Source organism: Phallusia mammillata, chromosome 3, assembly GCF_965637545.1.
Source record: "Phallusia mammillata chromosome 3, kaPhaMamm4.hap1.1, whole genome shotgun sequence".
In the NCBI taxonomy this organism is placed as follows: domain Eukaryota; kingdom Metazoa; phylum Chordata; class Ascidiacea; order Phlebobranchia; family Ascidiidae; genus Phallusia; species Phallusia mammillata.
In genome coordinates this window covers 521,229-537,179 of record NC_137254.1, presented here as the reverse complement: position 1 = coordinate 537,179, position 15,951 = coordinate 521,229, and the positions used below count along the sequence as shown (strand labels likewise).

The following is a 15,951-nucleotide window of genomic DNA, read 5'->3' as shown; positions in this document are numbered from 1 at the left end:
AACCACTGGTATTTTTAGCACTATTGCAATATTATCCATTTTAATGTTGCTTGCTGTGGTAACATGCCTATCATATTCAGCATATTAATTTGTCTACTAAACAGACAATGTTTTGCAAACTTGTTGAAAAACAAACACGAGTCACCAATTTTGCTGACATTTTTAGGATATAAATTGTTATTTTTTTGAACATTTTTAAGAAATGCCTTTTATTTTGTTGACATTTTTAGTGAATCATTTTTATTTTGTTGATATTTTCAGGGAATAAATTTGTCAGGAGGTCAGAAGCAGAGAGTTGCGATCGCAAGAGCAGTTTACCAAGATGCACAGGTTTGAAACAACACAAAAATAAGTGAAATGGCAAACTAATAAATATGTGTTGAACTTCAGGGGGTTTTGTCTAAAGATATTTTGCGTGTGTTTTCTTGTGTCATTTTCAAAATTTTCTGTGTCTAATTGAGCGTAGGTACTTGATAAATGGTAATAAAGTAAATTTGTCAAAATCAAAAGTGAATATGTTCTATTGCATGAGTTACAACAGTCTCTGTTGTCGTCGTGCTAAAGCATCTGAAACATGTACAATAGAATGTGTTTTAAGTAAATGTAATTCCTAAACTCGTTTAGGGGAAAAATTTCAATTGAAGGACCCATTGCAAGTTACGCATAAACATGTTATTTGTATGTTTCATGTCTAGCTGTTTGAAATTTGGAGTTTATAAAGTAGCAATTTATAATGGTGATTTATAGAGTAACTTTGTTTTTTTCCTGAATTATAAGTTTGTTTTATAACTAGTTGAAATTTAAAGTAGCAAAGATTGAAATCTGCTTAATATGGTCCATTATAAGTAAAAGACTTTGAGTGTTATCCTAGTATATATAATAATTTTTTGCAGATCTATTTGTTCGACGACCCACTCAGTGCTGTTGATTCACATGTTGGCAAAAATATTTTCGACAATGTTCTTGGACCTGGCGGTTGTTTAAGGAAAAAGGTGGGAAAAAATTGACAGTACAAATGATTAGGATGTGAAAACATTTTTTTTTGTTCCAGACGAGGATTCTTGTAACACATGGACTAGCATTTTTGCCACAAGTTGACAAAATCTACGTTTTGGTCGATGGGCAGATAACAGAAGTGAATAACTGGTTTTTGTTTCTGTAATAACATACTTGGGTGTACAATTTTGTTACAACTTATTACAAGATAAATTTAGTGGGAAGCACTGGGTAGTTTCGTCAGAAAAAAAACACTAGCATTTATTTTAGTCAATGACACCCACTTTTTGTTATTTATTAACAGATTTTTTTGAGAAAGTTTATCCTAGCCTAAACCTCATTAGTCCCTGACCATATTGAACCATTTCTAACCAATACATGCAACTGATTTAACTATAAACTAATTTTTTGGCCAGTTCACAGACGCTATAAAAATGTTTAGCTACGGAAACACAAATGTGAATTTATATTTTTTATGGAGAATAAAACGGTTTTTACCTGGTAAAAAACAAAATGTGCAGATTGTGTAATACCAACCAGTTACAAAGACTTACTTTATTGCATGTAATATTATTTGACAGGCTGGCAATTAAATTTTACCCCTATTTACCTATTATAAATCACAAATGTACATAATGCGCAGAATTTATAGCACCACACATGCAACACTGGTTTTACTTTATCGCATTGTATGTTATTACAGGCTGGCAATTACAACGAGTTGTTGGAGAAAGACGGAGCTTTCGCTGAGTTTTTACGGAATTACGCTCAGACTGATGATGATGATGAATTCAATGAAGGAGACCCCACAGGTACGGGTTTTTTTTCCACAATTTTACAAGAAATTGAACTAACCAAAAAAGTAAATCAGAAGCTTTCTATACAGCGTGTGTTTTCTTTATGCAATGTAATATATTTAAAATCGATTGATTTCGGTGATAAATGGCTTCCTCCGTTCTAAACGCGTTGGCTCAAAAATATGTTTCCTCCGAAAGCAACCGAAACACGAAAATTTCAACTTGCCTAATGTGTAAAAAATATTTTCTAATTGAAATAGAATTAATAAAAGATGAATATTATTAAACAAGTTTTCGTGTGGTCAGTCATACGTTAAAGTCAGCTAGGCATAGATGAAAAATATTTAATTGTTTTAGGGACCATTATTTTATTGTTTAAATGGAATCATAGACAGATAATTGTTAAACATAATCAATAAAAAACAATGCGACAAACAAGCAACTTTTTTTAAGTGATTTACAAGAAAGCACATTCAAAGCAAAAACAAACTGTAAGCAATACAAACATTTTTGAATTACAAACTAAACCAAAGCGCCCAGTACACTTAAAATCAGATTATGTTTTTTAATATGCAATGTAATATAATAAAAAAGAATTCGGTGATAAATGGCATCCTACGCTCTTAACACGTTGGTTCAGGACGACTCAAGCACAGTTTTTGCTTTCGATTAAATGTTAAGAGTATTTTTTTTCAGTAATGTCGATTACTTCCGACATCTTTTCGCTTCACGAAGAAGATGAAAATTTCGATTGTGAGGTCGAGAAAAATCCAATCAGTGATGCGCGACGGAAGTTTGAAAGGTGAGTGTGATGTCACAATTAAGCCAGACACAATTTGAATGTATCTAAAAATAAACTTGCTAGGGAAAAAACACAATTCTAAGATGAATTTTAAGTGTTATATGTTTGGATAACACATTGGAGGGTATAATAAAACAATTAAAAGAATTACTTTGCACAAACTGACAAGAATCTGTATCAAAAAACTACATAACGTAATTAGAATGTGAACAAAACAAAAATATTAAAACACAACAAAAATGTCAAAAAACAAGATTACTGCAGACTGTGCACACTGTCTTTATGTTTCACCCAACATTTGTATTTGATACCTGTTATCTCCATTTATTATGATGATGAAGTATTTGTTTGTGGGTTTATGCAGACAACACAGCCGCACAGCAATCACACAGAATGTGGTTGGACCAACTTGCAAGTATGTTCCGCTGAAGAAGAAGACGCAAGAGGAAAGAACTTGCAAACTACCGTCACCGAAGAAACAAGAATCCGAAAAACTGATCGCGGCTGAAAAGGCTGAAACTGGAAGCGTAAGATTGCCCAAGTTGTAAAGTTTTATGATTAACAATGAAAGAACGGTCAAGCTGGGATTAGAACCACAAACCTTACGATTGCAAGGCGGTAGCACTAACCACTGGGTCATCTTAGAGGCCGTGCTGGGATTAGAACCACTAACCTTACGATTGCAAGGCGGTTGCACTAACCACTGGGTCATCTTAGAGGCCGAGCTGGGATTAGAACCACCAACCTTACAATTGCAAGGCGGTTGCACTAACCACTGGGTCATCTTAGAGGCCGAACTGGGATTAGAACCACCAACCTTACGATTACAAGGCGGTTGCACTAACTACTGGGTCATCTTAGAGGCCGAGCTGGGATTAGAACCGCCAACCTTACGATTTCAAAACTGTAACACAAAAACAGACACAAGCAACTTGTAACTAGTATTTTTATTTGCAGGTGAAACTATCAGTGTTTGTGTCATACATGAGATCAATCGGGTATTTCCTTTCCTTCCTCATCTGTTTGTTTTACGTCTTGCAAAACACTGCGCAAATCTACTCCAGTATTTGGTTGTCAGGTGGGTTTTTTCTTTGTACCGTTAAACTACATTGTTTTGTGTTCAACAAATTGTATTTGAGGTTAATCATGAAATATGACGTATATATATAAATTGTAAATGTATAGTAAAGCTACCTGTTGCAGTGTTTGGGTGAGGTATACATAAATTCATACTGGGATCTGGCGTTCCCCTACTATGAAGCTGACATGTGCAGCATTTAAGGCAGGCAACGGTGCTTGTGATTCCACTTTCGGCGGATTCTCCACTGAGCCTGCGTAGCTCGGTTGGTAGAGCACGAGTCCCGGAAAGACTCCTGTCGTGGGTTCGAATCCCACCGCATGCTAGATTTTTCTAGTCTAAGCCTTGCCATATGGGAGTGCTTGGTGACTGGCTTGATTCTGTATACACCTTTGAAGGGCCTGGTGTATTATGATTTTTATTTTTGTTTGTTTGTTTAACTATATCACCAAGGTTTCTTGTTTACAATTCTAAGTTTTTTGACCTTCAAGGTTTTTTTGATGATTTTAGAACTGAAACCCACACTTTTTTTCGAAAAGTCGGCATATTATAATAAAGCTGCTGGAGGAAAATATTTGGTGATACATTATGCCTGGCAGCAACAGTTTTTTCCTTGTTTTTTGGTTTGACTTATCGAGAATTCTTGTTTAGAATGGAGCACAGACCCCCTGAACCCTGACGGAACACAGAACGGAACTGAACTAAGGTTGAGTGTTTATGGGATGCTCGGACTTTTTCAGGGTAAGTTATGAAGCTTTTATTTTAGCAGGTTTAAGTTGCATGAAAGATTGTTTGAAGGTTTCAGCACAATTTTGTTCATGCTTGTTTTGCTTTTAGTGAATATTAAAACTGCACTTTTACAGCCTGATAAGATGGTTGTGATTTTGTTCATGAGTGATTTTTTAAAGGACTTTATTTTTCAATCTGTTTCTTATCATATATTTTTGCTGAATTTTCAGTTATTTGTGGTAATATATGAAGTTTTTCAGCTACTCTTTGGCTATTGTAAAATGTTTTTTAGTTTTTGGTCTGTTAACAAAATATTTTTTTGTAACTTATTTAAAAAAAAAAAAATTTTTGCTGAATTTTCAGCTGTCTCTGGTAATAAGGAGAGTTTTTCAGCTACACAAAAGTTTTTTTAAAACTTTTTTTATTTAACTTTTAATAACTTTATTTGAAAAATTGTTTTTTTTTTATTTTTCTGCTGAATCTTCAGTTATTTGTGGTAATAAGTGAAGTTTTTCAGCTATCTTGGTTATGTTTTCTTCATTTTCGATGACGTATGGCTCTGTTGCCGCAGCGACGATCATGCATTTTGACATGCTCTGTCGAATTTTCCGCGCTCCAATGGCTTTCTTTGACACAACGCCACTGGGCCGTGTTATCAACAGATTCAGGTCAAATGGTTTCACTAATTCCACAAAAATAATAATTGAACAAAATCTGTGTGTTAGTTTAATTCAATCAAAAACATATTTGCATGCCAGTTTGAAAACATCAGAGTTTGTAAAATATATCTACTTAATTATTTTGCGCATGTCGTAAATATGTACCAAGCAAATATGGTTATTTACAGACCCAATTAGCAAAGCTTTTATGAGTCATTACCAGAAAATAATGCAGTGCTTTCTTGATTATTCGAACAAGTTGGAATCAAATTTATAACAAAATTGAAATTTGTGTAACTAACCATGTCTTTAGTCTGCCTTTTGTGTATAAAACATGCTTTTATTGTTTCACATTCTATCATATATGATTGTTTCTACAAATACCTTTAAGATTGAAAAGCATGTAGAACATAAGGCTTTGTATTTTTCACATTGTGACCACATAACCTGTTCCTAAGGTATTTCTGGCCAGATAATTAATCAACTGTTGGTTAAACTAAGTATGGATAACTAAGTATGGATAACTAAGAAAGCACTGCATAACCAGCGGTATGCACAAATTGAATTAAAATCTTTGTGAAATTAATCAAATTGCGCTTCAACGATTTATGTCTAGTTTGAATAGTTTTGCAAAAAACTAAAAACCTACTACCACTAAGTCAAGTTAATAGAACCTTTCTGGGAAATGTATGTTTGTTTCGACGTCCAATACAGGTTGCCTTCATCAGGGTAAATAATACTGAATGCGCATAGTACAGTGCACGATAAACAAAGGAAAAATTATGATGAAGGCGACCTGTATGGGACGCCGAAACGTCGGAATAAAATTACATTTGCCAGAAGAGCTCTATTAACTTGATATCATGCCTGGCAGCAATAGCTTATGTATCTACTTCCACTAATTTCCAACTTTTTTCTGACAAAATCTTATAACCTTGAACTTTTGGTGATGACAGCAAGGACGTTTATTTGGTGGACGAAGTTATTCCCCGAACTCTCAGTTCGTTTCTGATGACGTTTTTCAAAACTATCGCAACATTTGCTGTGATCATTTACAGCACGCCCCTCTTTGCAGTGGTTATTGTCCCACTACTACTACTCTATTACTTTATCCAGGTGACTTTTATGTGGGTAAAACTCAACACAAAATGACAGAGCACCAAACAAGCAACTTAAATCCATGATTAAGTAGTTTTTGACATGTGGTTACAGTCAGTGGTGGGATTCAAATTTTTGTCAGCCGGTTCTGTTACAAAAAGTCATATTTATGGGTCCCCTTCCATGAAGGGGACACATATTGTTTTTGTCCGTTTTTCTGACTAACGCTGGTTTGTGAGACGCGTTTGGTCAAGAAAGAGTGCTTTAAATTTATTTAAATTTACAGAGATGTTGGTTAATAATCCAAATTTGAAATTTTTTTTTAAACGGCTGTACTGACTAAAGTACAGCATCTTGGAGTTTCATGCTTTGTTGTTTGGTGCAATGTAAGGTTTTTTAAAGAATTTTGTATCTTTTTTCAGATTCACCCAATTTTCACCCTTTAAACCCCGAAATAATCGGTTTTAGTTTTAGGCCAGAAAAACAAGCCCTATGATGCAGAAATATTTAAAAAATGTTAACAATTGTTTAAGCAGGGTATTCGTTTAGTATTTAAAATTTTGCCAGTTACCTTTACAGCCCATAATATGTGTCTGCTATCAGTCAGATATAAGTCCCAAGGGAGGAATTCACTGGTTTACGATTAAGGCGGGAGTGCTCAGCTTGACGTCCGGACAGACGTTTTACGAGACAGTCGTTTCAGTGATTAGTAATCAGCTGTTTTTTGTGCAGCAATGCTGTGTCATTTTATTGAGTTATCACACACTTTTTCAGTTTTGGCGAAGTTTTTACACCTAAGACGTAATTCGAACTCGATAAACGTACTTCGGTTTCGTTTATGTCAGGCAAAACGTCGTTGATCAACATAAATATGAAAAAATAAACTTAACTTTTTTGAACGCCGCGATAAATGGTCTTTAAATTCTCATTGTCAACTTGGCCGTCGCATGACCACGGGTCACTAAAGGTCAACTTGTAGGCATTACAACACAGTTAAGAATTCGTCGTAATGTATCTTCTTTATTTTTGACAAATCAATTCAATAATCAGTACTTAAGTGATGTATAAATTAGGCCGAACGGTATTGTTGAACAGTTGAACAGACAAGGACTGCATGCTGTTAAAAACAGTGTTTCTAGGAAAATTTGTGTTTAAAAACTGAACTTGAACGACAATATCAAGGTCAAAGCAAGAGATTAAATTGAAAGTATTTTCCCCGTTCTTTTTTGACCGATTTTTTGTAATTATATGACAATAATGATGCAAAAGAATACGGACAAAAACTTTTAAAGTTAAGTTAATGCTTTGTGAAAATTTTGTCCTTAAGAATCTAAAAATTACCGCAACATAGGTTTACCGTAAATCCGCACAAACGCACGTGTGGGGGCCCATTCGTTTTTGCTTGCAAAAACAATCATATATGTAGATAAAATTATGTATAGTAGAGTAAATTGGTAAATATCGTGTAGAATATATAAAATGGAAGTATATCAGAAAGCCACTTTTCTAGTTTTCAGCTGGTTCTGTTACAAAAAGTCTATTGACAGTAACTAGTAATGCTAACCGGTTCGCTGATCTCATAAAATTTCGTGAGACGGTTGTATAGAACCGGTTGAATCCCACCACTAGTTACATTGAGCAGTTAGACAGAACAGACACAGAAATTAGTTTAAAAAACAAAATTGGTGTTTTGGTATGCTCAATTTTGTTTCAGAATGCTTATTTAGTTTTTTGAAGCATCTGAGTGTGGTTTTCTATGTTTTAATCTACTTTATTACTAAAAATGTTCCTTTCAAATCTTTTTGCACTGCATGAATTTTATCCTACCTTTCCGCTTTTTTTACTTTATTTTGGTTTGTGAAATAACTACCATGTATGCAATACGTTTTGAGACATCTGTGTAATTCACAAACCTTTTTGCGTTTTTTAAGAATATTTACTTTCCTTACTTTCATGTGAGTTCTATGTTCTCCTGATATTTAATTCTGGTTTGGGGGATTTTAACTTTCTTCCTTTAAACCGTACGAGGCTTGTGTAGAAATACTATTGGCTTGAAATAATTTGTTAAAAATCATTTTTCTTAAGACACAGGGCACTGTTTTAAATCCCGATTGAAACTTTAAATCGGTTTAAATCCAAATTCAGACTGAAACTAAGAACCAGCTATTGAAGAAAGAGTAGATAAAACTTTCTTTTTAATTTAATTACTATTTTAAGTCCACAAATTTACAATCTTCGTGTTAAAATCGGTTCAACACCTCAAATTAGAGAAAGAGTCTATTTGGTTGGTGGGTTAAGATTCTCTTTGAAGTGGTATTTGTGTGTGGTCAAATGCTATGGTTAAAATGTGGAACAACAAGAACAGTCTATGTTTTTGTAATATTTTTAAGTAAGACATGAAACAAAATCTGAACATTCTTAGAAACGTCGAAGCAGGTGGAATTTGTAGCTGTAAAAAAAAACCTTTTTGCAAAGAAACTCTGCATAAAATAGTCATGTCTAACGCCTTCCATAAAATTTTCTAAAAAAATATTTGGGTATATCTTTGGTGGTCAGGTGTTTTTGCGTTCGTTGGTTCACTGGTTTTGACTGTTTCTGCTCTGGGAGCCGCAAAAATCCTCCACGAGGGAATGTTAGTTCATCTGCTCCGAGCTCCGATGATGTTCTTCGACCAAACACCGACCGGAAGGATTATCAATAGATGCAGTAAAGACGTCGATGTCATAGACAACCTCCTTATCAGGTCAGTTTCAACACTTGATGGCGCCAAACTTGAAAAATTAGGAAGTGTTTTTCTAAATATTATGTAGAAGCCCACTAGGTCAGTGGTTTCCAACCGGAGAGGATTCCCATTCAATTTTTAAATGTGAATTGTAAATAGACACTCAAGCTCTGATAATTTACCTGTGAAGTTGATAAAAGACCCAATTTTAAGTAATCTTTGTGTGGTTTAGCATCTACTATGTAGTATATTGGGGCTAGGGATGGACCAAAACTGCAAATGTTCTGTTTGGTCGAGCAAAGCATCTCATGTTAATGCTCGGTCGTACACTCTCGGTGCATTGTGACGTCACAAACGTTCCCAATTCCATGCTAGGTTTGCAGCTTTACAGCCAAGAACGGAGCCTCAAAAACAGCGATGCTTTTTACCAAGTTCTCAGGTTTTGGCTCGGCTCGGCCCATCCCCGTGGATTTAACATGTTTTAGAAACAAGACCAGATTTTTTACCTTTAGCATGATCTAGAAAATTTGAAAATGAAACTTAGAAAAAAGTTTCGCTTAAAATGTTTGTAGGCTTAGTTACACATTAAATTATTTTCAAGTGCTGGGTTATTTCAAAGTTTTATAATTTTTTACTTTTTTTTCAGGACGGTATCGATGTTTTTGAGCTGCCTGTTTCGTGTCCTAGGAACTTTATTTATTATCTCGTACGCAACTCCGTTGTTCCTTTTATCACTGTGCCCTATTCTTCTATTATACTTCTTTGTTCAGGTTTGTTCAATAATCCACAACAATGGTGATGGTGTTTACACAAAAAAAACCTGTATGTGTTTAAAACTAAAAAAACAACTGAAGTCCTGAAAATGTTGACTTCTGTGCACAAATATTTTGTATACTTACTTTTGCTCTGTCTGATTAAATTGGCTTTGTTTTTTATCATAAAAAAGTTTGTATGAAACACCCAACATTTTGACAGTAGTTTGTTATCTTGAAATATACTGGAGTACACTTAATTATTTTGAAATTATCGGAGGAGTTGTCAAATCCAAATTAATTTAAACACATTAGCTTGATTGTTTTAAACCCTCCTAACCTGTAATTCAAAGCTAAATAATTTTTATTCTATTTCCATTTTTATTGAACACTTTTAAAACAATATTTGTACAAAAGTTTTTTTTGATCATTTAAACTAGTAAAAGTTGAAATATTTCTGCATATTTCATTTGATATCTTTTCAAAACACATATTTACTTGATTATTTAATCAAGTAAAACAGGTTTTGTTTGTGTATGCATCATCAGAACATTAATAACCAGTAATTTGGTGCATAATTATTTTGTAATGTAGTTTACTAACAACTAGATTAGTTGAAATAAAATAATAGCTGTAGAGCAGTGCTTCTCAAACTTTTTACCAGGGATTCACCTTTAAATTAACAAAATTTCAGGGTGAACTTTTTATTTAAATATGGTAGTTTTGAAAATAATATTACAGAAAATACCTTTTCTTTGGGCGTACCTTTCAAATTACCAAAATTTTTCGGGTGTCAATCTAGCTATGTGTTTTTACCAAACACATTTTCTTTGATGTTACTTGGCTTTATGTTTGAGAACCACTGTTATAGAGCATGTTTGGTATTGACTTGAATTTAGTAAAACACATAATACTTTTTATAATGTAAGTGTGAATGTTTGTAATTCCCTAGATTGGACATAAAATGATTTGCTTGGCATGAAATGTATGTAGAGTCTGAATTACAAATGCTTGTAGTGCATGTTGATGCGATATTACAAAAATCATGTTCTTTTTTTATTAAAATAATTTATTTTAAATAAGTATTTAACATTTGGGCAATGTATGTTTTAAATGAGATCCTACCCAAAACCTAAATGGGATTTAATTTACTTTTCTGTATTATTAATTCCGTAAATCCGGCAGCTTGTTTAAACCACATTATTGGATTTTTAACTTCAAAAGTTAAAAAGGAAGTCACTTTTCAAAAATAATGCAACACAAAAATCACTACAGCTTTTAAGTTTTTTGACAAAAAAAAACTAGGAAAATTACTTTGAATAATGTATGATGAGATTAGTTAGATTAAGTGAGCATCAGTTTAAGTTGGTGACTTAAAAACACAAGAACATATTTATCTGGAAATGGAGCGTTGGTGCAGTTTAGTTAGTTGAGAGAAAGTCATTCAGTTTCAATATTATCTTTTATTAGGGATGGGCCGAGCCGAGCCAGAACCCGAGTACTCGGTACCGAGCATCGCTGTTTTTAATGCTCGGTGCTCGGCCGATCAGTTGCACAAACTGACCAGAGCATTAAATTTGCATATTCATGCCCGACTAACATAGGTAACTAGTGTTCGAAAGGGTGTCTATGAACAAAAACAAATGTATTAGATGGTGAAAAAACGTGTAGTTCTGAGGCCTGTAACAGCTTAAAACACCGCTGGTGACGCAAGAGGCCTTGTAGAGCTAAAACGTAGAAAGGGGATTTTTAATGCTCGGTGCTCGACCAAACATAACATTTGCAGTTTGGCACATCCCTATCTTTCATGGATTAAAATGCCTGATTAGTATAGATACCTTTTTTGCTCTTAATTTACATTTGACTTGTGAATTGTCCAAGTATTCGAAGCATGTCAGAAAGTCAGACTAAACTTGCATTGTTGGTAGGTGATGACTTACGTCATGACTTTTAAGGAGCTGGAATTCAGATTTTGGTTGAATTTAGGTAGATAACACAGATAAGCACAAGAAGGGACAAAATAATGAGACACAGTTGGGTTTTAACCAGAGAATCTTGTGTTTATTTTGCAGGAAGAAAGCTTTCTATATCATTAAATCAAGTTCTACCTAATGAACTGTAAAGCATGAAGTTTATTAGATGTTTGCTATGCATGACACGTTGCAATCATAATTTGTTTAAAACTGATCAATTGGATAATTACAAACTGATCAACAAATAGTTTGCTCATTTCATAAACCACAGTTTTGCAGTTTTTGTTGTGAAATCTGCATGAAAAGTTGTTAAAATAAAAGACTTTGCATGAAAAAATACTAAATAAACAATAATTTGTTTTGTGAGTTACAAAATGATTAAAATTAAAATATTTCATTAATTAAATTTGTATTCATTTGTTTTGCAGTGTTTAGAAAATTGTAAAATATCTTATTTTTGCCACAAATCTTTTTTGCTTCTATTTCATTTATCATGTAGTTTTTCATTTCATGCTTTATTTTGTGTCGCTTGCATTGATGCGCATTTTAATAAAAGTTATTGTTTATCTGTGTCCCATATTTTTTATGCATGTTGAGCCAGATTAGGAGGTGAAATGCCTGAACGAAAAATTTACAATAGTTGTTAAAACTTGACGAAAAAGTTGCAAAGCTCTGTCATTTTGATAAACATTTGTTGTTGTTGTTTTTTTTGTTAATTTTTGAATTTTTTTGTTAAAATATTTATGTCAGGTTGTTTTGTTTCACGACGCTTTTTATTTGTAATTTTGTTTGTGATTTCTATGTTTTTGTGCAGCGTTTTTATGTCCGAACTTCCCGTCAGTTGAAGCGACTCGAATCAATCAGTCGTTCACCGATTTACTCCCATTTTAGTGAAACTGTGACAGGTAAATGACTGATTGCCTGTAAATGATGTCCCGTAACGTTTCCTGGACAAATCATAAATCTACCTAACTATTTTTTTAAACAAACTCTGTGAAGTCCTAAATGTTACACTGAAACGCAAATTTTCTGAAAATTCCAACAAAAACAAAACTTTAAGTGTTATTAAAATGTATTAACCTAAAATCACTAAAACTGTGTAGAATAGTTCTTCATTAGAATAAGGCCAAGTCATCTTATTCTTGCAAGAAGTTTCAAAAAAATGTTAGCTTTGTTTGAATAATTTGATTAAAATATTTAAACAAAAACTTTGTTCAAAGTCTGACCAACTACTAAATATTCGGTTTGGTATCGAACTTCATATGCAATAGTTTGCCATTGGGAAAATTTCCATTCTATCTTCTGTGACATGTGAAGTGTCAATAAAATACAGAAACTTTCTTTTTCTCTACAGGAGCGAGCACAATTCGAGCTTATGGTTTGCAGAAAAACTTCATCAGAGAAAATGAGGTGAAAGTCGATGTCAACCAAATGTCCTACTATCCTAACATTGTTTCGAACAGGTAAACAAACAGTTTAAAACAACCAGAAATAGACCCAAATTTCAGTATCCTAGTATGCTAGGCCCATTGAATGCTTTATATCGAATCAAGCCACTCTAACCATTCCCACATGGCAAGGCACAGACTAGAAAAATCTAGCCTGCGGTGGGATTGGAAGCCATGACTGCAGCATTTCCATGGCTGCACATAATTGGGCAATAATAAGATATTTAAAATTTAAACTAAATTGCTAGGATAAACATTTAATACTGGGATCAGCCCTGAAGCTGGTATGGAAAACCTGGAAAAGTTATGGAATTTAAATTTGTATTTTAAGGCCTGGAAAAGTTTTGAAAAAGGTCAACTTTTGCAAAAGTCCTTGAAAAAATATGGAATTTGGCGACTGTTTTACCCTAAAAATGCCAGATAGAGATAGGAATCTCAAATTACGTAACATATGAATATTCGTTGCAAGTATGGTAAATTGGCTGCATCTAGCAAAGCCTCTTTACTAGTTTTACTATGGGAATAGCTCGATTTTTTGTGAGTAAGGTTATGGAAATTTGGTTTTTTTCCTTGAAAAGTTTTGGAAAAGTCATGGAATTTGTGAACGAAAATTGTGCGGAAACCCCGGTAAATGCTTTGAGGGCTAATCCCAGCATTTCTTAGCTAAAAGTTCATCTAGCCAAATTTTACTGTTAGGTTTTGTTTGAACTCCTTCAAGCTAGCCATGCAGGAAAGTCTGCATAAAATCTGAATTACTGATAATTCCATACACCCAGCAGTTGCTATGGTTGACTGCACTATGTTTGTTGGTAAACCCACTTCAAGTCTCACACCTCTGTTACTTTTTCACAGATGGCTTGCCTTGCGACTAGAGCTTGTTGGAAACTGTATTATTTTGTTCGCCGCCATATTTGCTGTGTCTGGAAAAGGGACAATCGATGCAGGGATAGTTGGACTTTCCATTTCATATGCAATGCAGGTATTGATTCAAATGTGCTAAATTGTACAAGTTAAAAAAAATGTTCAAAGATATTCAATAGAAAGATTGTACAAGATAAAATGTGTTTTATTTGCTTTATTAAGGCCAGTGAGGGGATTCAGCCGGTCCGCACCGGTTCTATAGAACCGTTTTATGAAATATTATGAGATCAGCGAACCGGTTAGCATTACTGGTTACTGTCAATGGACTTTTTGTAACAGAACCAGCTGAAACATATGACTTTTGTGATAAAATCGGCTGACAAAAAAATTTGAATCCCACCACTGGTCAAAATGTATCGGTTAAAATAGATGTTTTCGATAGAAAGTTTGAATAAGTTTTTTTTTATACTAGAAAACTAGTCCATTAAAAATATTGCATATAAAATTGGGCTCAAATGTGTGTTTCATTTGCTTAATTATTAGACTTTGGTTTTAGTGTGTGTTGTACAGGGGGTGCACATACCCTTCAAGACAAGAACAAGTTTAAGAATTACTCTTCTAGAATGTTCAGTGTATTAAAAAACTAAAACATTTGGTAAAAAAGAAATAACTAATCTAATATTACTTTTTCCAAGAGAAAATCTCATATATTATTTACTGCATACAATTTACAATCTCAAATAACCAGGTCGTTTAGTATGATTTCTATTTTTCTGGTTGTAATATTTCTATGTTTTCAGGTAACAAATACACTGAATTGGATGGTTCGGCAGTCGAGCGAGCTTGAGACAAACATTGTTGCTGTCGAGAGGGTCCAGGAATATACCAACGTCGCACAAGAGGTAGGAATGAAAATATAATACAAATGACCGGCTTCAAATGTGGATACTCTAATAACTGATCACGGCACACTCATTTATAAAACATTTGACGCCAGGCCTATTAAAGTGTGATTTAAATCAGTCTGTCTCCTAAGCCTTGCTACATATGGAAAAACGTAGGGAATTTGTCCAGTGGTGGGACTCGAACACTGGACACAAGCTTTTCCAGGGCAGCATAGGTGCTTATGATTCGACTTATGACAGACTCACCGCTCTGTAGCTCAGTTGGTAGAGAGTGAGTCGCTCAAAAACTGTTCTCATGGGTTCAAATCCCACAGGACACTATATATTTCAAGCATATGACTGGCCATATAGGAATGCTTGGGAGACCTGCTTCGTTTGGTTTGGTGACTCTACTATACTATTTTGTATGTTTTACTGTGCCATGTATATTTATGTTATTATTATATTTTCAGGCTCCGCTGGTTATAGCGAATGAGGCTCCACCCGCAGATTGGCCAGCAGAAGGCGGTATAGAGTTTGATAACTACAGCACAAGATATCGACCGGAGCTGGATTTAGTTGTGAAAAATATTACTGTTGACATTAAAGGAGGAGAAAAAGTAAGTTAAGTGATTCTGATGTTCTTGAAATGAGACAAACTGTGTTTGAATTTGAGCAAACCCTCTGCTATTGTATTTACCTTTCAATGCCTTGACTTCACTTTATTGTGTCAGTCCCATCCACATAATACCTTGTAATAACTGCCACCACCAGTGCACAAATAACAACATGTAACTGCTGTTGACCACTAATAACCACTGCCAACCACAAATTTCCACCACTGCACACCTATACTTTGTCATACACATAATACGATGTAGCTGTATTGCGTTCAGTCATGATCCACTAATTGTGCCCTCCACTTATTTTGTGCTCAATAACATTTTAATGTTGCAGCTTTTTCCAGCTTGATGATTGTTTTCGTAAAATAACATATGTTTTCTATTGTAAGTCATTAGGGAAAACCTGGCCAACAATTTTATGTTTCTTATCAGTATAAGGCATTTAAGCACTTTGTTTCAATTTTTTTCCAGTGGATTTTCTTTATTTTTGCCCTAGATTAAACATTGCACAATAAAAAATGACATATGA

General features: G+C 34.1%; 1 protein-coding gene across 3 annotated transcripts in view; it reads left to right on the top strand.

The window, feature by feature from the left end:
* The window catches only part of LOC145220625 (multidrug resistance-associated protein 1-like), a 35,848-nt gene that overhangs the window by 14,429 nt on the left and 5,468 nt on the right, over positions 1–15,951 (top strand). For 2 of the 3 annotated variants that reach the window (XM_080087828.1, XM_080087830.1), the window contains exons 19-33: positions 262–330; positions 894–992; positions 1,052–1,135; positions 1,700–1,808; positions 2,490–2,595; positions 2,960–3,122; positions 3,553–3,673; positions 4,325–4,414; positions 8,716–8,902; positions 9,528–9,651; positions 12,421–12,511; positions 12,961–13,069; positions 13,907–14,033; positions 14,716–14,817; positions 15,273–15,419. In XM_080087828.1, coding sequence (XP_079943954.1) covers positions 262–330; positions 894–992; positions 1,052–1,135; positions 1,700–1,808; positions 2,490–2,595; positions 2,960–3,122; positions 3,553–3,673; positions 4,325–4,414; positions 8,716–8,902; positions 9,528–9,651; positions 12,421–12,511; positions 12,961–13,069; positions 13,907–14,033; positions 14,716–14,817; positions 15,273–15,419 — 1,728 coding nt within the window. Of the gene's footprint in view, positions 1–261; positions 331–893; positions 993–1,051; positions 1,136–1,699; positions 1,809–2,489; positions 2,596–2,959; positions 3,123–3,552; positions 3,674–4,324; positions 4,415–4,919; positions 5,071–6,017; positions 6,178–8,715; positions 8,903–9,527; positions 9,652–12,420; positions 12,512–12,960; positions 13,070–13,906; positions 14,034–14,715; positions 14,818–15,272; positions 15,420–15,951 lie in introns of all 3 variants that reach the window. The other variant, XM_080087829.1, reaches the window with a different exon arrangement.